Raw genomic sequence first — 23,232 nt, 5'->3', positions numbered from 1 at the left:
TTATATATATAATTTATATTTTTTAATTATGTGTATATTAAAATATATTGTTTACTATAGAAGCAACATAGTTAAATTCATGGATTTGAAAAAGATAAATATAGAAAAATAATGTGTATAAAGATAATCTAACATTTATACTTTATATTTATCTTCCAAAAAGTAATTTTGTTTATTATTTAACTTTATAGTGGTGAGAAATGTTTGTGCATTCAAGCTAACAACAGCAAAAGATTTTTATGGGATATCGTATGAAAAACTGGAAGAGATTGTTTGCTTCAGTGTTAATAATATATTTTCTTTTGGGGCTACAGGAAGAAGTTCATAAATATGTACAAATGATGGGTGGACGTGTATACAGAGACCTTAACATATCAGTAACTCACCTTATTGCAGGAGAAGTTGGTAGCAAAAAATACCTAGTTGCTGCGAACCTAAGGAAACCTATTTTGCTTCCTTCTTGGATAAAAACACTTTGGGAGAAGTCACAGGAGAAGTAAGAAAGATATTTAGACATTTTCTAGATTTGAAAAAATGATACATTCAATCATTTTGACATACTGTTGGTTTTCATAGGGGAGATTTTATGATACCCTCTTTGGATTTGCCATTTTGGTGCAAAAATAGGATCATTATTCTTTCCTCCAATGGAAAAAAAAGACAATCTACGAGCTGTCATTATCATGGTACAAGTTGATAGGTAGAATGAGCTGTGGGCTTAGCATTAGCTATAAGAAATGCTTTGATAATAAAATTGTTTTCAGTAATAAACATTCATTAAATAGTTGAGAAAATCAATGTGGCAAGTGTAGCTGTTATGTTGCCTTATCCTCCAAGGCTGTGCCCATATGTTAAGTTGGAGAGTAAATTTTAACTGCTTTGGCTTTTGTGTTCCCTCCCAAAAGGGGCATATGTAAGGTTGAATATAAACATACGTAAGCCGTTAACTGAAATGTGATCATTCAGTAAATGTTAATTGAGCCTATTTTATGTACCTGGCGTGAGCTAGGCATTAGGTATAAGTAGAGAGCAAAACAGGACAGCAGCTGTGCCTTTGTGGAGCTTAGAGCCTATTTCAAAGGATAGAATTGAGTTACCTTTAAAATTAGACTAACAACCAAAAAGTCCAGGCAGGTACCACTGCTTGAATTAAATAGGCATTTTTCCAGTCTTCCTTTCAACACCACCCAGCACATCCTAAACACATCTCCTCATTGGCACCCTCATTCTTAGCCTGTCTCATCAGCACATCTGCCTAGTATGGCAAAGAATTATATTTTTGTTGGTATTCTGCCAAAAATCATTGCTTATTATTTATATAGTATAGTGGACGAATTAAAAATCTGTTTTCTAGTAGACAACCAAAGAACCTTTGGGTGTTAGATAGAAATTTAGAAATTTTGGAAAATGCACTGCTTTGACCAGCATGGACTTAGAGTTAATGAAATATATATTTTCCCTTAATACAGTTTTATTTGAGAGGCTCTATCTGAAACATTAATTTTTATTAGAGACATGATTTGAGCTAGATGAGCAATTAGTATAATTCTAAGTGTGTTTGTCAGTTCTCCTTTTCTCAAAAATGATTAAAATGCTAAAAAATGAGGAAATCATTCGTGATATTCCTATTGTTTGTCATTATTCTCCTGGTAAATTTTTAAACTATCTGATGTATTAAATATGTTGATTTTTTTCCTTTTTATCATTTGTTTTCCCCAGAAAAATAGCTAGGTATACCGATATAAACATGGAAGACTTCAAGTGTCCTGTTTTTCTTGGTTGCATAATCTGTGTGACTGGCTTATGTGGCTTAGACAGGAAAGCAGTACAGCGACTCACAGTTAAGCATGGAGGTCAATACATGGGACAATTAAAAATGAATGAATGTACACACCTCATTGTACAAGAACCAAAAGGTAAAATTGTTTCCCAAATGGATGAATGCAAGATTGTCTCTAGTATTGAACATTTTAAAATCTTTATAGCATAGCTTTTACTTGTGACATGTCATAAATCTGCTATGATATTTTTTCCTCTAAAGTCTTAAAAAGATCGTTCGGTTTACAATCTGTAGGAAAATTACATGAGTATCCTAGTGTTTACAAGATCATTGAATAAATATTAAACAAAAATTTCCAGTGATGTTTTATCTAAATTTATTATCAGAGCTTTAAGTCCCCACATGTTACCAAATACTTAAGAGATGAAAAATTTGGGTGAATAACAAAAAAGCTAGTAGATGTAGCTAAATTGCGGTTTTTCCTAATGATAAATTTTAAAGTCTTGGCATAGTTTTTAATTGAATGAATCAGCTTTGCTGAACGAACTACAAGTTTTAACTTGAAGATAACACCTTGCAGAACATGAGACAATTAAAAGAAGAAAATTACATTACCAAGAAACAGCAATTAAAATTGTTACTAATTTTGGTGTTCTATAACCTTTATACCTATTCTGGAAAATATTTTTTATCAGTACTCTTAAAATATGTAAAAATTGATAAGATGAGAATTTTGTTAATATTTTTATCTCTATTTTTATTTGTACTGTGTTTTACAAAACTACCTAAGTAAGAAATAAAATTAGAAAAAAAAAGTTAAAGTTAATTGATAATTGTCCTTAAGTCAGAACTTCAGGTATGGCCAATTATGATTGTGTGTAAAGTTGATAACTGCTGTTGGTTTTCTGAATCTGAAGACAGTTCATCTCTTAGCTCTGGAGAATGTAAAAAAGGAAAACCTTTTCATGTTACTGTTTACTACATTTGACCTCAATTTCTCTATCATACTATTTCAGAATGCATTGTATTAAAAGTTTTTTAAGGCAATAAGAAAATACATTTTTAAATATGATTTATTTATCTATTCACCTGTCTACCCTAGACTTCAAATAGAATCGTATTGACATAGGAGTAGTCTATTGAAAGTTGGTATTTTTTATATTGCAGACATTTACACTTTTCACAGTTGTTTCATGCAGTCTTACTAAAACCACATAATTCTGTGAGTTATCCCATGTTACAGACTAAGAAGCTGGTTTAAAAATTTTAAGTGATAGAGGCTATACTCGGTCAAGTCTGACATTATTTCAGTTGCCCCACAGTTGCCTCTGTCTCTGCAATTTAGTAAAAGATAAACCCCCTCACATAGCATGTGCGTTTACACAACACATAGAAAATATAATTGGGTAATAACCTAAAATATTACTTTTTCATACACTATATAGCCTATTGGTTAAAAGTAAGAATAATTGCTGGTAACTTTAATTTTGTCTCAGGTGGGTTTTTTTTCCATAACCTGTCATAATTTGAGTATTTCTGCAAAAACAGATTTTAATGGTTTGCATCTCTCTCTCTCAATGAACATAATAGGTCAAAAATATGAATGTGCCAAAAGATGGAATGTACACTGTGTGACCACACAGTGGTTTTTTGACAGTGTTGAGAAAGGTTTTTGTCAGGATGAATCTATGTACAAGACCGAGCCTAGACCAGAAACAAAGAGTATGCCTGATACTTCAACTCCTACTGGCCAGATCAACACAATTGATAGTAAGTCTCTGTAGGATTAAATAAACAATCATTTTAAGACAATCAGTTTTCTGTGTAAGAATTTATTTGTTAATGGGATCAGTGAGGTACAGTAATGAATTTCATCTTTTCTTGCCGTGCTTCCAGGTATAATTGTATAATAAAATAACCAAATTGTATTAAAAAATTAGTCCAGAGCTCCTGATATTTCTTTTTATAATGAATGCATGCTTTCTTTTATACCCTGATGTAGTGTAGAAGATGATTAAAGAAATTAAGAATACTAGTAGGTAAAGACTTAAAATAAGGGAATTCATTTTTTAAAACTTGACTGGCATACAAATATTAGTAAATTTTCTTTGTTAGTTTACTGCAACTGTTATAGATCATCTATATTCATATAAAATTTGAAACCTTTTCTGTCTTGGAGGTACCATGTTAGAAATTTAACAAATGTTATAAAATCTTTTTCAAATATAAGCTTCCTGGACCTTAAAGTCAGCAACGTCAGATTTTTATTGAATCAAGTCACTACCAGGGAAATGTATTAAATACATTTTCATTTAAATAAGATATGAACCTTAATTTCATTTTCCCTTTTCATACTTTGCCACCAACATTTTCAGTAAAAGCATTTGAATCTTAATTTGGAAACTGATTATAGCTCTTTTTGTATAAGGAAAGTTAATCTATAGGAAAATGTGTAATCAGAATTATTTTATATTCATAAATTTTTACATCTCTTGTTTAATACGTAGGTCGTACTCTTTCAGATGTCAGCCATATTTCCAACATCAATGCGAGTTGCATAAATGAATCTATATATAATTCAGTTCTTAATAGCAAAGTGGAGCCTACTTTTGAAAATCTGGAAAATCTGGATGTCAGTGCATTTCAAGCACCTGAAGATTTATTGGATGGTTGTCGGGTATGTCTTTAACATGTAGTAAATGCAGTAAGTGATAATATACATTAGTACTTCTGGTTTCACTTTGAAGACCCTTCAGAGTTGGACTTGGCCTTATCTGTGTAAACCCTCCACTCTAGCTAAGCAGATGCTCTCATTAGGCCATGTCCATCTTTTAGCTGTTAGGGTCTCTCTGCCTGGGATGTACCTCCATCTGTCATCCCTTGAAGTTCATAGCACTTTTCAACTCTGCTCATAATTTTTCCATCTACTGTGTTTTGAGAGCATTTAGTTTCTGAACCACTTAATGGATTTTTATTTATACCATCATTTATTAGGTGTTTATAATTTGCTAGACACTGTTAATTATTTCATATATATTGTTAATATGTTGTATATAATCCCACATAATTCCCATGAATAACTAAAACAGATACCATCTTGAGTCTAAGACTTCGAGGATTTAAGTTCTTGTTCAGAGTCTCACACCAAGTAGCCAGCCATCTACTCCAAACCCTGTATTCCTAGCCTGTATGAGGCACACTGCTTTGTTTAATAACTCTTGGGCTATTTAATTTTTTGTGTGTCTGAGTAACTATCTTATAGTGCCTTGATGGAAACATCACATGTGTCTTCTAGAACTGAATACTATATATACTATATATATTTCTGCTTGTAGAATCAATAGGCTATGCATTAATTCTCAGTATCAAAGATTTAACCCTATTTTATTGCTAAGGAAACTGGACAAATTACCTTCTTTCTATACTTTTAAAACTTAGTTTACTGGCAGAACAGAAATTCTGTTGCATAATCTTTTATCCTAGACAATACTAATTCTGGATATGACTTTTAATTATTCTTTACTTAGAGGAAGTGTATGATTTCTAATTTTTGTTAAAAAATAGTCTTTGTTTCCTTTTTAAAATTTTTTTTTTGAATTTTTTAATAGAATTTTTTAAGCTTTTAGTTTTTGGCGGGATGGGGGAAGTAATTAGGTATTTACTTATTTGTAAGGGAGGTTCTGGGGATTGAACCCACCACATCATGCATGCTAAGCTTGTGCTCTACCACTGAGGTATACCCTCCCCCCAAAATATATTCTAGTAATAAAGGTTATTTAGTTTAGGATATAAATGCAGTTAGGAACAGAATGATCATTCTTAAGAAATTTTTTAAAGACACGTTATTAATATAAAGAAGATTGTTATTGATTAAATTGGCTTAAATATATACATATTGATAGTTAAAAACAAGTTATTGCATACATATTATCCTCAAAGCATTATGCTCAGCTCTTTGACTTAAATTTTCTTATTTAGTCAACTCTGGAAAAGATATCTCAATTTATAAATTAGAAAATTGGTTTAAAGTGTCTTAAGTATCTTGGCATGGTCATATGGTTAATCATTGGCAGCTAAACCAAAGTTTAAACCTAGATTTTTTGAATTCAGACATTTAACTCCAGTTTATTTCTATAATTACTGTAAAATTTATAGGTAGAAAGATCTTTACAATTTAAGAGGCTATCTGCATTTTAGAAATTTCTGTGCACTAATATTCAGAAGATAATTGATTCTGGCTTCTATTTTATTTAAAGCCTCAAAATACCTATCAAGTATCTACTGTAAAGGATAAAATGCTCTGAGATTGTGAGGAAGTGATAAAATAAAAATTAAGAATCCTTAAAAAATCAGTTTCAGCAAGTACTCCAACTCCTAACAAATGGTAAAATGTACATGAATTGTCTTATTTACATACAATGGGTTTAGATGTATATTTTTAATAAATTGGTTTCTATGGAGAGAAATAAACCATTTTAAATGCATTAATCTAAAGTAAGTGTTTTCTTTCTTTGCAGATATATCTTTGCGGTTTTAGTGGCCGAAAGCTAGATAAACTAAGAAGGCTTATTAACAGTGGAGGTGGAGTTCGTTTTAATCAGCTAAATGAAGATGTAACTCATGTTATTGTGGGAGATTATGATGACGAATTGAAGCAGTTTTGGGATAAATCAACCCACAGGTTTTGTCAGTTTTTAATTCAAAGCAATTTTTACTATGTAATGATTTTTCTTAAAATTACATGTCCCTGCAGTTATGGAAGCTGCGTGGCAAGTGGGATGATGGCCTTTATCGTTTAAACTAATATATAACAATGTTCTATTTTTGTAGGCCTCATGTGGTGGGAGCACAGTGGTTGCTAGAGTGTTTTAGTAAAGGTTATATGCTTCCTGAAGAGCAATATATCCATGCTAACTACCGGCCAGTGGAAATTCCAGTTTCAGATCAACCTGAAGGTAAAGCAGCCCTTTTAAAAAGAAAGAACAGCACCTTCTCTAAGAAAGACTTTGCTCCTAATGAAAAGCATGAACAAGCTGATGAAGATCTGCTCTCTCAATACGTGGATAATAACCCAACAGTAGGTAAGAAAGAGTGATTAGTGCTTACAGTCTTTAAGAAATATTTTAGTAGCAGAATGCATACGTAAGTGATTTCTGCCAGATGCTCTAGAACTAGAGTTGAACTAACCTTTTTCTTCCCTTAAAGTTTTATGTTTGTTACTTTTTCTCTAAGCAGGCAAGACTAAGGGGTTCTGGACCCTCTGACCCCCTCTTCTCTCCCCAGCTCACCTGTTCAACTTCGATCTGTTTTATATACAGGCATCACTTGGTTTGTGTGAGTTTATAACAGCCTGAGCTTTTATTTTAACCTTATAACAAATGCGTCTTACTTGGTTATTGTGGTCTTTAATGCATATAATGCACGTGTATATTGCTGTAAGTAATATATACACTGTTCCATTTTGTGTATGTTTTAACTTACATAAATGATACATAGCGTGTACTCTTTTGCTGCATTGCCCGGAACATGAGAGATTCATCCAATACAAGTAACTAGTTATAAATATACCATACATAATTTATTTTCCCACCTGGGACATTTTTATTGTGTGGACATGGCTGATTGATAGGATATGTGCATCTTCAACTTTCTTGTATAATGCGTGCTGCTTTCTGAGAGCCTTTAAAAAAATTATTTATTATTGTATTGTTTAATTTTAATTTTACTTTTGGTGGGGTTGGGGAGGCAGTTAGGTTTATTAATTTTTTGAGGAGGTATTGGGGATTGAACCCAGGACCTCGTGCATGCTAAGCACATGTTCTACCACTTGAGCTATACCCTACCCCTGCTTTCTGAAGTGTTTGTTATAGTTTGCCACTATATACTAGAATAATAGTAAGGATTCCTGTTGTTGCACATTCTTTCAGCATTTAGTATTTCTTGTAAGGCTTGAAATTTTTGTTAATTTGATGGATGTAAGGTAGGATCTCATTGTGATTTTAATTTCATAACTGATTGCTAGTAAGATAGAGCATCTTTTTGAGTGTTATTTGGCCATAATATTTTAAGATAGTTGAATTTTTCAATCTATTATTTTGTGGTATGTGCTTTTCTATCTTATGTAAGAAGTTTTCCTATCCTAAGGTCATAAAGTTATTATATATATACTTTTCAGAAGTCTTAAAATTTTATTTTATCACATGTACATCTTTAATCCATGTGGAGTTAATTTTTGTATATAAGTGTTCAAATTGTACCTTATCCATGTGGATAATCACTTTTTTTCAAACTTTTTATTGAATAAGCTATCCTTTCTTCACTAATTTGCACTGCTGCCTCTGTCATTTATTAAGACTATGTTATGTGGGAATCTGTTGAGGCTTTTTATTCTGTTCCACTGAGATACCACACTGATAAACCATCTTGTTATTATGCCTTGTGATATGGTTTGATACCTGAGATAAAAAGATTCTAATTTTCTTTACAAAAGTGTCTTACCTATTGTATACAAATTTTTAAAATTAGTTTGTCAATTTGAACAAAATCAACATGGGAATTTGGTTGAAATTGTATAGAATTTATAGTTTGAAGCAAAATTGACATATTTACAATGAAAAGATCTTCCTATCCATTACAATATAATGACTGTATAAGATCCTAAACATGCTTTGTTACAACAACTATTCTTAATTTATTTTCTATCTGTATTATGTAGTCATGTCTTGAAATTACATTTTTGATCTGTTTGCTGGTGTATAAGAATGAAGTATTTTCAATATTGATCTCAAGTCTCATTTTTAAACTTTTCTGTAGAACATTTTGGGTATTGAATTTTTTTAATTAAGGTAAAATATACATAACAATATATCATTGTAACCATTTTTAGGTGTACAATTCAGTGGTATTAATTATATTCACAGTGTTGTGCCACCGTCATTACTGTTCATCCCAGAACCTTTTTGTCTTCCCAAACTGAAACTTTACAGCCATTAAACAATAACTCCCTATTCCTGCCTTCACCCAGTCGCTGGCAACTACCATTTTGTTTTCTGTTTCTGTGAATTTGGCTATTGTAGGTAGTTCATATAAGTGGGAGTCATACAATATCTGTTCTTTTGTGTCTGGCTTATTTCACTTAGCGTAATGCCTTTAAGGTTCATCCATGTTTTAGCATGTGTCAGAATTTCATTCCTTTTTTTGAGACCTCTAAGTTACTTTATTGGCTGGATGTTTCTTGGACCATCATACCTGTGTAAATCTGTACCCTAACTTACTTTGAGGACCAGCCTATGATGATAAATTTTCCCAGAAGAGATGTTTTCCCCTTTGACTCAAAGCCAAAATCAAGTGTGCCTGTCATCTCCTTTTGCAGGGTGGATTTGGTGGTGGTGGTGGTGGTGACTGGTTGGTTTTGAGCTACATTTTTACTATTGGCACTTCCCTTTAGGGTTTCTGAGTTTGTTTCCTCAGGGTATCCTGTACCTCATCTCTAATTTGTTTGAAACCTTGACTTGACTCCTGTCCCCCTGTGTGATATCCTTAAATTCCAAGGGTCTGGTTCACTACCAAAATAAATCCAGGGTAACCATTAGCTCAGTAGTCACTTAATGCTCTGGATTCATGCTACTACTTCATTTTTAGCCCTTGAGAATTTCCCTTGCTTTCTTGCAAACTCAGCTATGCATTTGTAAGGATGCCTTTAATATTTCATCCTCTGTTTTCAAGTGTTTTATAGTGATAAGGTTTTGAATGTCTAACCTACCATATTCCTAGAAGGAAACTTTCAGTATTCCTTTTTTAATCCACACTGTTTCTGTTCATCATGTACTGAAAATCTGATTTTTGTCAGACCATTTGCTTATGCTTCAGTAGTATCAGCAGATCATCCTAATTTTTTAGGGTTTTGTGGTATAAAGAAGCCACAGGTTGACTGGAAGCAGTTCTGTGCACTATCCTTCAGCAAGCAGCTACTGTCTACTGACTTTGAAAGGATTTAGTGGCAGTAAATCTCAGTGAATTCCCAAGCACCTTAAAAGAATGTAATCAAGTATTTTACAGTTACTTCTTAAAGCAAAATTACTTTTGCTTTAACAAAATTATTATTAAAAAAGAGCTTTTTTAATAATAGGATTGTAAAAAATGTCAGGCGTCCAAATGATGTCTATTTGAAAAGAGGTTTATTGCTAAAATAAATGGAAAGAACTTCTGTAGACATGTTAATTTAGTCTGAGTCTTTAATAACTTTAGAGTTTTAGTAGTAGTCTGAAATTACACTGGATTTCTTCCCATCTCACCACCAATATACAGACATCAAACAAAGTGGGTTTTTTTCCTTCTTAGATGTGATTGTGAATACTTGTAATTGCAAAAAAATTTGCTTTTATATTTTATACTAGAAATAGCTACTTTAAAAACTACTTTTTCCATAATGTTGTATAATATATCACCTTTATTTCCATCTAAGCTTATTCATCCTCAAATATATCTATAAATTTTAAATATACTATTATCCTTTATTCCTTATAGTATGAAACTTGAGGGTCAAAGAGTCTCCTGACCTGCTGATCAGTAAATGCTCTAGACAAAACTGCTTCTTCAGTGTCAGTAACATTATTTAAATACTTGTATTAAGTAGGAATTAAAGTATGTGTGTATGTATATGTGTCTAAATATATATATGGCAGTAATTAGTTTAAAATGTTATTGTCTGTTGAAGATGAGGATAGAGATTAAAAGATGGCACTGTAACATAATGCTGTGGATCCTAGAGGCAGATAGACTTTGGTTTTTATTTCATTTCTGCCACCTGATAACTGTATGACCTTAGATAAGTTACACAACCTCTTTAAGCCTGACTTTCTTCTTGGAAGAAAGGGTATAGATATACCAGTAGTATCAGCCTCATAGTTTCTTTCTTTTTTTTTTTTTTTGACATTTTTTATTGATTTATAATCATTTTAGAATGTTGTGTCAAATTCCAGTGTAGAGCACAATTTTTCAGTTATACATAGCCTCATAGTTTCTGGAGCATTGATTACATGCATGTAAAGCACTTAGCCACAGTGCTTGTATAAATAAATAAGTGAAGAATCCTTGAATAGCTTCCGGGCTGGTTGGAATCCCATGAAGTAGGGCTTGGCAAACTTTTTTTTATAAAAGGCTAGACAGTAAATATTTTAGGCTTTTCTAGCCACATTCTATCTCTGTCACATATTCTATTTTGTTTTGTTCTGTTTTTGCAACCTTTTAAAAATGTAAAAGCCATTAACACACGGAGCCCACTTTGGCTCCTAGGCTATAGTTTGCCAATCTCTGCCATAAGGTGTTACCTTCCAACAAGGCACCACTATAGCTTTCAAAAAATACTGAGTTTTTACCTCTTAAACTTCTAGGATTGATTTCACAATATTTATTGTGTATTAGGGACTGCATTTTTGTTACAGACATTTATGTTTTGAAACAGCAATTTTTTTTTCTTCTACCCATTTGTCAGCCAACTTTATCCTAAAATGAAATAGTAGAGACTATTTATTGGATCCTTGATCAGTTGTTCTCATAAGAAATCTGTATAGAAGCTAAATAGCTCCAATTTTGGTATGAAACACTTGAGAAATTTTTGGAAGAGAAGTAACCATAATTCCCTTATTGCATTTATTCAGTTATTTCCATGTGAAGGGCTTGACCACTTATGCCTGTTACCTCTTTGTTCCTTAATGATATTTTCTCAATTCTACTGTGAATTATTTAAACCAGTTTTGGAACTAAGACAGGCCCTTGGAGTTACTGGAGCTTCATAATTTTCAACTAATTAGAGTTTCTAATACTCTCAGTATACTTAGAATAGAAACATGATTGCTGCATCCTTCCTAATGGAAGATGGTAATATTGGCAACACTGTTGGTAACCCAGAAGTTGGGGTGGGTTCATATTCTTTCCTCACTGTATATTTATAAAGCTTTAGTTTTTTAAGTGTGGTCACAATTCTCAGGCTCCATGTTACCTTAATATCTTTACTAGGGAATAAACTTTATAGAAATTATCTGTTAGAAAACATTTCTTTTTCTGTTCCAGTTGAAGCTGTGAAGTCTGAAGCGGAGCCCTTTAATGATTCTACTCATGTTGAGCCCTGTAATGATTCTACTCATGTTTCTCTGCAAGAAGAAAATCAGTCTTCTGTCAGTCATTGCCTCCCTGATGCTTCTACAATTACTGAAGAAGGTTTATTTAGGCAAAGGAGTTTCCTTGTTTTGGGTTTTAGTAATGAAAATGAAACTAGTATTGCAACTATCATAAGAGAAAATGCTGGAAAAGTTGTATCTCTTCAGAGCAGAACTGTTGCTGATTATGCTGTGGTTCCTCTGCTGGGGTGTGAAGTACGGGCAACTGTGGGAGAAGTTGTTACCAATACTTGGCTGGTAAGAAAACACTCTGGCCCCTGAAATGTAGTATTGAAGAATATCTGAATGCTATGAGTGCTAATGTTTATTTCTTAGTTCAGTTTCAGTAAATTGGTATTTGGATTTGAGCACTGTCTGGATTTTGCTTTTAGCAGAGAAAATTATAAATAGTGAAATACCCAAGTTTCTTGGTCCTAATCCTGGTAAAATAAAGGTTATTGTATTGGAGGGCCATACCAGCAACGTTCCTTCTCAGGAAGTTACTCCACATCATCTCATACTATTTCAGTTTTCCTTGTTTTCTCACAACCAAAACATAACATTCACTTTTGTACTATTCCATGTTATTGGCTTATCACGGATAATTTCACCATTGGTTTTTTTTTTAAACTTTCCAAGAATTAAGAGAAAAAAATTATAAACTAATACAATGGAAGAAATTAAATTTAAAGCAATATTCAGTAAATTCAATGATATTTAGTATCCTGTATAATGAATTGATTTAAATATATCTTTAAATATTATAATTTTAAATGTGTTGAGAATGAGCATACACAAGTTTATATTAAAGTAAAATTGCTTTTCATCCAAACTGAAGTTACTGCTACTGTAACTGAAACAGTGTTAGCCATTGGTTGCTTATTTCAGGTTGATGTTAATGTTTCTCTTGTTTTTAAAAGGTAACTTGTATAGAATATCAGACTTTAACTGATCCAAAGTCAAATCCTCTCTTCACGCCAGTCCCAGTAATGGCAGGAATGACTCCTTTAGAGAAGTGTGTTGTTTCATTCAGCCAATGTGTAGGAGCAGAAAAAGATTCATTGACATTCTTAGCAAATCGCCTTGGAGCAAGGTATGTAGTTTTTTTAGTGCACCTGCTGTCTTGGTGTACTTTCTATCTGCTTTGACTTGTAGAAGAGCATTCAAATTAGAATTTGGCTGGGTGTCTTCATAATATTTATGGGAAGTTCATTATTTATCTATGATGGCTCAAAGTGGGAGAGGGGAATGTGCTGTTAGATGGATGCCTGGCAAATGTTAAGACTGCAGGCATTAATGCTTACCTACCAGGAAAAGGAAGATTTAAAGCTGATACATGGGCCATTATTGAATATTACTTGTCTAAATAAGCATTACTCCCTTTCATGTGCCATATGGATGATTTATTCTTTCTCAGTATACATTCATTGTTTCTCTGCAATGCAGATGGTAAGTGGGAATAATGAATACTTTGGGAGAAGGAAAATAAATTTAAAAGTTAATTCCAAAGTCCAAATTAGCCCAACCCCTAAATGAACATTAGATAGTGGCTAAAGAAGGTAGAAAACTGTTGTATCAGTAAATGTAAATGAACTAAACTTTTACATTAAAGGAAAAGTTCTTTTAGATTAGATTTTGAAGCAACACTTAAAGTGCTTTTAAACAAAGGACACACCTAGGCCAAAGTGATTCAGAACATTTGGGGAAAAAAAAGATGGGAAAAGGTATGTCAAGTAAATGCAGATAAAAAGAAAGAAGGGGGTTGCAATTTTAATGTTAGATGCCAGACAAGTTTGGAGTCAAATCAGAAGGCATTAAATGAGAAAAAGAAGAGCACTATAAGTAAACAGTGCTGGTCATACCGAAGGTAATATATATATTGTTAAAATACATATATATACATGCTATATATATATATATATACACTATGTATACATACACAACATACATATACACACACACACACACACACACTCAGTAGAGCATGACTGTCATAAAACAAAAGCAACAGGAGATACGAGGAGGAATCAGCAGAAACACATTACTTGTAGGAGACTTTAATTCCTTTTACTTCATGACAAGTCAAAGAGGAAACAAGGAAGGAAAAACAGATTTGTATTTAAACAGCACAGTTAGCTATCTATTCCTGAAACAGTGACCATACCTTTTCAGATGCCTGTGGCCTGTAAAGAAATTGGCCACAAAGAAAACCTCAATAAATGAAAGTAGAAAGTACAGACCATAGCCTAGAAATCATTATCAACATAATAGTAACAAGCAACTGCAGTGCCCATATTGTGACCTCAAAATACCATTTCCCACTAAAAAAACTGAAGCTTAAAAAAATGGTCAAGTCTAGATCTGAGTGCCAGTGAATTTGGAATATTTTGTCAGACCAGATAGCAAGTATATTAACCAAAAACTACTAAGGGAGCGTTGCGTCCAAAGGACCTCCACTGGCCAAAGGCAGGAAAGTTAAGTATTACTAGAGATAACAGGGAACAGGAAGAGGAGAGGAAGCCTACAAGCTAAAAGACACAAAAAGTTAAATGAAATGTTCAAGTATGCACTGTGATAAAACTAAAGAAAAGTAAGGAAGTGATTACCATAAATATCCAAATAATGGCTACTATTAGGAAGGGAGGGAAGGGGAGCTATTATGGAGAAGAGGCATGTTGGAGAGGTTCTGGAGTGACTGGTAAGATTCTGTGTTCTGACGTGGGTGGGGATATAAGGATATTCCCCTTATGATAATTCAGTAAATTATTTCCTTTTCTGCTGTGTTCTGTATTTGAATTATACTGAGTAATAAAAAGCTTTTAGAAAAAACAAATTGTAGAAAATAACAAAAATATGGCAGCAGACTCTAAGGGGTGTAACTAACACAGTGCTCAGAAAAATTCAGTAAAGTGCTTATGCAGAAAATTAATATACAGAAGTCACTGACCTTCATATACACAGCCAGCTAGAAGAGCTAAGGAAAACAAAAATCTTTTACCACATCTGTGGTAAAATAAACACCTAACAACATGATGTGGAATCTTAAAACAAAACTAAACAAATTAATAAACAAAACAAAACTGAAATAGGGGGAGGGTATAGCTCAGTGGTAGAGTGCATGCCTAGTATGAATGAGGTCCTGGTTCAATCCCTGGTACCTCCATTAAAATAAGTATATGTAGTCCCCCCCTCCCCCGAAAATAAATAGAGAGAGAGAGAGAGAGAGATAGATAAATTTAAAAAATAGATTCATAGATATAGAGAACAAACTACTGGTCACCAGAGGGGAAAAGAATGGGGGGTTGGGCAAAATAGGTGAAGGGAATTAAGAGGTACAAACTTTTCGTTATAAAATAGTCGTGGGGGTGTAATATACATCATAAGGAAAATAGTAATGCTGTAATAGCTTTGTATAGTGACAGATGGTCACTTGGCTTATGGTGTTGATCATTTTTGTAATGTATTTAAATATCAAATCACTGTGTTGTACACCTGAAGCTAATACAATGTATGCTAACTATACTTCAATATTAAAAAAATAAGTTTAAAATGAAACTTAGAAGAGCTACTGAAACTTGTAAAATGCTATTGAGGGAAACAAAATAAGACTTGAATGGTAAGAAAGATGTACATGTTCATGGATAGGAAGACTAAACATTATAAAGAAGTTTCTCTTATCCCCAGCATTAATATATAAATTTTACATGATCTCAGTAAAAATGCTGAAGAAATTTTTTTGTTTGTTTTGTGTCACGCATCAGTGCTCTTGCTATCAGTAAGTACTTTTTAAAAATTGTACTTTGTTTTTCATTTACTCAGCAAATTTTTAAGACACCCCCCCACCTTTTTTGGGGGGTGGGAGGTAATTAGGTTTACTTATTTACTTTTGATGGAGGTACTGGTGATTGAACCCAGGACCTCATGCATGTTAGGCATGCACTCTACCACTGAGCTACACCCTCCCCAGAGATTTTTTAGAGAGGGCAATAAGCAAACTAATTCTTAAATTCATGGGAAAATATTAGCAAGCAGGAAAGTCATGAAAATTCTGAAATAGAATAGTTATTTAAATATATTTTGTAAATTTCACTAAATAATAGTGTGTCTATAAGTAGTGGAAAGTGATATATCAACTTGAGGAAGAGATGGTTTATTTAATAAATAGGATTCAGTAAAGTTGGAGCCATACTTAAGAGCCAGCAAAATAAATACCAAATTGTTCAGTGGGTGAAATGTGAAGAATGAAACCATGAAAAGTACTAGGAAAAACATGGGAGATTAAACAAATCTTAAAAATGAGGAACTAGAACCTAAAGCCTAGAGATCATAGAAGAAAAGACAATTCCATTTATATTTCAAGTGATGGACTTCTGTTTCTGCCCCCACATTCTCTTTAATATTCTGTGATCTTTAGATAGTCACTTAATTTTTCTGTATATTTCCCCAGGTTGTATCTTTACAATAATTTGTAAAATATTGATAACTCACAAATATTGAGAGGATCGAATGAGATTATATGTGAAAATGCTTAGAGAAATTGTAGTTGGCTGAAAGGTATAACGTATTATTCATATACTCCCCTTGTTCTGCTGGTTGTTTGATGCCCCTTTGTGGGAGGAAAGGCAGGGTGAGTGGGTAATTTTTCTGGTTATTTCTTAAAAGTCTAGTTTAATTTGCTTATGTTTTTATAAATTGTAGCAGTACATTTTTATCCTAGAGTAAGCATTTGTAGGGGGATTGATTTAAGAACTAGAACCAACTTTCAATCTGTGAGTATTTTTTTTTATACTTAGAAGTCTAACAACACTGTCATATTAGAAACTTCATTCTTATTTTGCTGGCTAATTGTGCACATGACCATTTGCTTTCTTTAAATATAACTTCCAGGGTTCAAGAATTCTTCGTTCGCAAATCCAATGCAAAGAAAGGCATGTTTGCCAGTACACATCTTATATTGAAAGAACCAGGTGGTTCTAAATATGAAGCTGCCAAGAAGTGGAAATTGCCAGCAGTCACTATAGCTTGGCTGTTGGAGACTGCTAGAATGGGGAAGAGAGCAAATGAAAGCCATTTTCTGATTGAAAATTCACATAAAGAAGGTTAATATTTTCATTTTGTTCTTTATTTTGTTCAGTTTGACAATTTCTGGGATATGAATGTACTAAAGCTTGTTATTAGGAAAGGTCATTGATTTCCCCCTTTCACGTGAGCCATGTTGGGCATTCATTCTGAGGGGAAGGGAATAAATGTGCGTTCATAGCACAAATGTTTAATTTGTATCCATACTCTTAAGTGTAGGCACTACCTGAAAGCTAGAGGATACAAAATAATAAAGGAGCATCCTAGGGTCTCAGTGTTTGACGTCTAAAGATGTGAGCTTAGATCCCATTAACTGTTCCTTCTGTGGCTCCCACTGACACACCGTGTAATTAAAGTGCTCTCTAGTCCTCATCTTTGGACTTTTGTATGTTTTCTCTTGCCCACCTCAAGCTTGCTTGTTCCTCCTTATCTTTCAGTTCTCAGTTTTGATGTCACTTTCCCTGGAAAGATTGTCTTGACTCACCAAGTATGGCTTTTGTCTTGCCATGACACCCTGTCCCTTTTATAGCTCTTATCCTAATATTATCAATCTAGTTTACGTTCATGTTTCCATGTTCAGCCACATGCTCTGAAAAGGTGAAGAGTGTGCGTGTCTTGTGCATTATATATTTTCATTGCCTGGCGTTGGGCCTGTCATGGGGCACCTGTCTAATAAGTGTTTCTGTTAAGTGTTGAAAAAAAGGTGGGAGTCAGGGTGGGAGGACACAGTAGCCCCTCTTGTAAGATGATGGCATCCCTGGGCGCACTTCAGGGACAAGTCAGTAGCTTGGGAACAGCTCTCAGAGCTATCATTACTTTTACCTAGACAAACTGGGAATTTTACAACTGAGGCAAAGTAATGTTTATAGGTCATATTAAACATTCATTAAGGAACTTCCAGAAACTTGACTGTAGTTGTTAACTCTGAGTATATGTAATTGGAATTTTCTTTTTACTCTGCTGTTGACTAACATGACATTTATTTATGTAATTTGGGGCAAATTTTGAGGTTTATTGAGAATGTTTCAAGTTGAAACAAGTTGCAACAGGAAATCTAATTTCATTAATCAGTTCAGTTATATGCTTGTCTAACTCAACATATATTTTAATGTATCATCCAGTTTGTTTCTTGGAAAGTAGATTTAAAGTGTACTTGAGAAGTCACATGAAAATTAGCAATAAGATATAAAAATATTACTTCTCATGTGCCTCTTTAGAGACAAAAAGATGGCATTAGTGGCTCACATTTGTTTCTTTTCCTTTAAAATCTCTAGAGCAAGGTTTGGAAACTGAAACAACAAAAGGGGTGAATCTGAGTCCAGATACTCCAGAGCATCCTGTCACCCACCTGGAAACTCACAGAAAAACAGCTGTTACACCTTTAGATATGAACCGCTTTCAGAGTAAAGCTTTCCATGCCGTGATTTCACAGCACTCTGGACAGGCTTCAGTCTCCCCTGCAGTGGGACAGCCACTTCAGAAGGAGCCCTCATTACATCTGGATACACCATCAAAATTTCTGTCCAAGGACAAACTCTTTAAGCCTTCCTTTGATGTGAAGGTAAGGTTTATAGAGAATGGTCCTGGAGTTAACAATTTTATAGTTTATACAGTTAAAGCACCGAATTCTCCATCGTCTCTAAAGTTTGTAGTAGTAACTTTTCCAGAGGTGTTAGTGAGTAGATTCGTAGTGTTGGGTCCCAGTGTGTACCCAGGTTTGAGGTAACAGCTAGAGAGGTATATGGTGTGAAATCAGTACATCTGGGTTCAAATCCTAGATCTCTCATCAACAGTATGACTCACAGATCGTTTAACATATCTGAACATCAGTTCCTTTTGTATGAGGATAATATCACTTACTCTGAAAACTTACAGGATTATCACAAGAATCCAATGAAATGGTGTGATGAAATAATTCATAAACTACAAAATAATACAAATACATTGCTACTTATGCTTTGATTCTAGGAGTACACCCAGTGCTCTCTTTCTGAAAATGTCCTATTATCACTTTACTTTTCTATCATTTCCCTTAAAAAGATGAGTTAAGTGTGCAGCTTTCTTTGATCTCCTGAGCCCTGGAGTATGGCTCCCTTTCTGAAAAATTCTTTAACAAATCCAGGACTAATTCAGCCTTTTCAGATGGTTTCCTTTTATTCCCCCAAAATAATTTTCTTCGTTGTTCCTTTAGTAGCTTTTGGCCTTTCAAGTGGCTTTTCAAACCATAATCTATTTTTTATCCATGAACCTTTGCAAAATTATTGTAACATTCATCTGTTGAGGTCTTTTGCTCATAGAGCTTAATGATTTTTACTAGTATGTTTTGGAGCAGACTTTAAAAAGTTTACAGGCTGTTCATCTTCAGAAAATAAATATAAATTGATACTTCGGACAATTTTCTCCAAGCTAATCTTTGAAGAAATTTCTACTGAAGTAACATTTTGTGTGACTAACACTGTTCCTCATGCCTTAAGAGATAGAGGAAACCACTGGTGGGAACTGGGATCTAGAATCAGGCCTCTGCTTTGCCTCTTGAAGGCTTTTAAGGCAAGTCCACCTGTTTGGGTTTCATTACCCCATCTGTAAAATCATGGCGCATACCTAGATGGTGTCTGAGGTCTCATAGCTCACAGACTCTTTGAAAAGTAAATGAAATAACATTAGGAGGCAAGAAGGTGGTGGGAATATTTTCAGTCATCGATACCATTCTTTAGAGACCTTGCAGTGGAAAGCTCATGGTTCTGAAGTGGTCTCAGTGAAGATAAAAAACGTGTTTAAATGTATCATTGTTTAGAGTCACAGTTTAATTAGCAGTGTTTCTCTTTCTCTTTTCTTGGGAGGATGATATATAAAATAATACTTCATCTTATTATAATCAGTGAGTATTCAAATTGATGTAATATGGTATATTGAATTTTTCTTCTGAAAACAAAAGGGCCATGAGTCCGTATGGGTCACAAAATTGAATGTATATTGGGCCTCACAATAAAAAAACACCCTTTATTTAAACTTAACTTTTAATTGACTCACATCAGAAAAGTACAACAAATGTGCTGCTAAATAAAACATCAGTGTTAACAGTTGGGAAGCCACAGTACATGTTTGGAAAGGGATCATTGCCAGTGTTGTAGAACCTTCCTCATGCCCTTACCTGTCACCCCTTCCTCCCCAAAGGTGACACTCCTGACTTCTAACACTAGCTTTATTATGCTTGTTTTTCAAATAGCTAGAATCATACATTCTTTTGAGTCTATTTTTGTTCGACCTTCATTTGGAAGAGTTGTCCATGTTGCTACCTGTAACTATAGTTCACTGATTCTATTACTATATAATAATCCATTGTGTGGATATAATGCAGTTTACATATCTGGTTTACCATTGGCGGGCATTTAGGTGGTTGCTATTTTGCTCTTACAAGCATAAGATCCATGCTGTGCAACTGTGAACATTCTTGTGCATGTCTCTTGGAATATGTGTGCATGCCTTTCTTTTTGGTATATACCTAGAAGTGAAATTGCTGGGTCAGTAGAGACTGACGAGCTGTCCAAATGGTTGTACCAGGTTATACTCCCACCAGCAGTGTATTGAGCCCCCAGTTGCCTCATCCTTGCCAAAGAGGTATTATAACTTTTAAAAAAATATTTTACTTGGAAATAATTTCTGACTTAGAAAAAGTTGCAAAATAGAAATAGTACAACGAATACTCATATACCCTTTACTCAGCTATGTAGAGTTTTCATTAATTTCCAGGTGAAAGGAGTTTGTTTCATTTTAATTTCTAGTTTTATTGCATTGTGATCAGTGTTTGTAATAATTCTACTTCACAGAACTTACTGATCTTGTCTTCATACCCTGATATATGATCAATTTTTGAGAACATTCCTTGATTTTTGAGATTCCTGGAGAAGAAGGTATATTCTCTATCAGGCTTTTCTCTATCTAAACAAAAGATCTGGCTGATTATGTTAGTTAGATCTTTTATATCTTTTCCTGCTTTTTGTTCATTTAACCCTTCTTATACTAACAGGTATTTTCAAGTTTCCTAATATTGGTATGTTTTATTTCTCCTTGAATCTCCTGTGGTTTTTGTTTTCAAAAGATACTTACTGTGTTACTTAGGGCACAGATATTCGTAACTGTTATGTAAATTGGAATGTATCTTTTGTCTCATTTAATGCTTTTTGGCTTGAGGTCTACTTTGGTATCAGGATTTAAGTCCCTACTCTCTCATTGTTTTCTCTTATCTGTGCATTTCTTTATTTTTAGCCTTTTCAGATTGCTGTGTTTTAAGTGGGTCTCCTCTATACAGTGTAGAGATGGGTTTTGCTTTCTGAGCCATTTTGAAATTTTTTCTTTAAATTAGGCAAGTTTAACCCATTCACATGTAATATGACTTATATTTGGTCTCAGTTCTGGCACATGTTATGTTGTAATTGCTATGTGATTATGTTTTATATATGTTTATCATGTTTCTTCATTTATTGTGTTTTCTTTGTTTTGGGTTTTGTCTTTCCTTTTAGCATTTAGGAAAGGGTTTGTTTGTTTGTTTTAGTCTCATGGTTCCCTTTGTATTGATATTTCTTACAGTGTCCTTAATCCCCCTTCCTCTTTTAACCTTTTATTTGTCAGTTTAAATTATGTCTTGACCCCTACTTACTGTTTCTGTCATGGTCAGTAATCTTACTCTGTGTCCCCCTTTTCTCTCTTCCACTATTTTTAATTGCATTTTTCTACTTTGTCAGAAAATAAAATGTTTATGTGTTCTTCAACCCCTGGACCTCACCCTTATTTTAATCTTAACTCTGCATTTAAAGGTACAAAATGCTCACTGTCTGTCCTTTGTGGAGCTTCCCTGTCATCTTCTGGTAGGATGAAATTCATCCTCTAGTAGTTTCCTCAGGAAGGGCTTATGTGTACAGGGGTTTATGAGTTCTGCTCATTTAAGACTTTTACTAAGGCCTTGATTCTTCAGCAGATTGTTTGAATGTACTTTTCTTGGTTTGTGTTTTTTCCCTTGAGTCTCCTGAAAATGCTTCTCCGCTGCTGCCTTGCTTTCATGTGTATTATATTTGAAAATTCTCAGGCTAGTCTAGTTATGTTATCTGTAAGTTATTTCATCTTTCTTGCTTGAAGGCTATCTGGATTTTTTTTTTTAATCTTTAAAGTTTAATTGTTTTACAAGGGTATGTCTAGTTATTGATCATTCTTCCATCGGTTTTCCCTAGTATTTGGTGAATTCTTAAATGTTTAAGAATTTGGATCCTTCTCCAAAATATTTGATCTGAGAGATTAGAGGAATGGAGCTGCCAGTCAACTGAACTGAATAGAATGTGTTGGGGCGTAAAGTTCAAGAATTCATATTTTGGACACATGAAGTTTGAGATGTCTGCTAGGCATCCAGGTACTTTTGTCATTTAGGCAGTTACACATAAACCCTGAAGTTTGAGGAATGGTCTGGGCAAGAGAAAGAAATTTGGAGATCTGAGTTTGTTGATAATATTTAAAGCCATATGAAAAGAGATGCCAAGAGAGCAGGAGAAGAAGACAGAAGTGGTCTAAGGAACACCCTGAGGGGCTCACATTTGGAGCCTTAAAAGCCAAGTTAAGAAAGTATTTGAGGAAGGAGTGGTTAACTGTGTCATATGCTGCTGAAAGATCAAGAAAGGTGAGAACAGAAAACTGACCACTGGATTTCGCATTGTGGAGGAGACTGTTGATCTTAACTGTAAGGATTATGATGACATTGTTGAGGTGGAAGCCAGTGTGGATTCATATGGAAATGTAGGAAGAGTTGGAGACATTGAATATAAACAATGCCTTTGAGGAGTCTTACTATAAAGGGGAACCAAGAAATGGGATGGTAGCTGTAGGGCAAAGTAGAGTCAAAGGAGGCTATTTCATTTTTAAGGTGAAAGAAGTAACTGTATGCCGATGGGACTAATCCAGTAGAGATCCACTTGATGCAGATGAGGGGGAAGAATTGGTGAGAGGGGTTGGGAGCTAGTGTTTCAATGGAGGAAAGAAGCAGGAGGGAAGCGGTGTTCACTGCACAGATGCTGAAGGTGGGTAGACGTGGTTTAGGAGTACATGAAGAATCCTTTTAAATGCTACAGAGAAATTAAGAAAAACTTTAGCAAATATCCTTAATTACCATGTTCTTGCCAAAAAAAATTAAATATCATGAAAATCTAGAAAGGTAGTATAGATTCTGTTAAC

The 23,232-nt window shown here is 33.9% G+C and overlaps 1 protein-coding gene and 1 non-coding gene across 4 annotated transcripts in view; one reads left to right on the top strand and one right to left on the bottom strand.

Annotated features, from left to right (window-relative positions):
- TOPBP1 (DNA topoisomerase II binding protein 1) overlaps positions 1-23,232 on the top strand; it is a 54,081-nt gene that overhangs the window by 4,947 nt on the left and 25,902 nt on the right. For 2 of the 3 annotated variants that reach the window (XM_006214562.4, XM_072954439.1), the window contains 10 exons: positions 315-496; positions 1,720-1,916; positions 3,371-3,550; positions 4,288-4,457; positions 6,298-6,461; positions 6,611-6,861; positions 11,852-12,195; positions 12,858-13,030; positions 16,825-17,036; positions 18,291-18,577. In XM_006214562.4, coding sequence (XP_006214624.2) covers positions 315-496; positions 1,720-1,916; positions 3,371-3,550; positions 4,288-4,457; positions 6,298-6,461; positions 6,611-6,861; positions 11,852-12,195; positions 12,858-13,030; positions 16,825-17,036; positions 18,291-18,577 — 2,160 coding nt within the window. The remainder of the gene's footprint in view (positions 1-314; positions 497-1,719; positions 1,917-3,370; positions 3,551-4,287; positions 4,458-6,297; positions 6,462-6,610; positions 6,862-11,851; positions 12,196-12,857; positions 13,031-16,824; positions 17,037-18,290; positions 18,578-23,232) is intronic. The other variant, XM_072954389.1, reaches the window with a different exon arrangement.
- TRNAV-AAC (transfer RNA valine (anticodon AAC)) lies at positions 15,828-15,900 on the bottom strand. Its single transcript has one exon. It is a non-coding gene; the product is annotated as a tRNA-Val (tRNA).

This window comes from Vicugna pacos, chromosome 1 (assembly GCF_048564905.1).
Source record: "Vicugna pacos chromosome 1, VicPac4, whole genome shotgun sequence".
NCBI lineage: Eukaryota > Metazoa > Chordata > Mammalia > Artiodactyla > Camelidae > Vicugna > Vicugna pacos.
The sequence above is the reverse complement of the archived record's forward strand: the minus strand, read 5'-3'. Positions and strand labels throughout refer to the sequence as shown.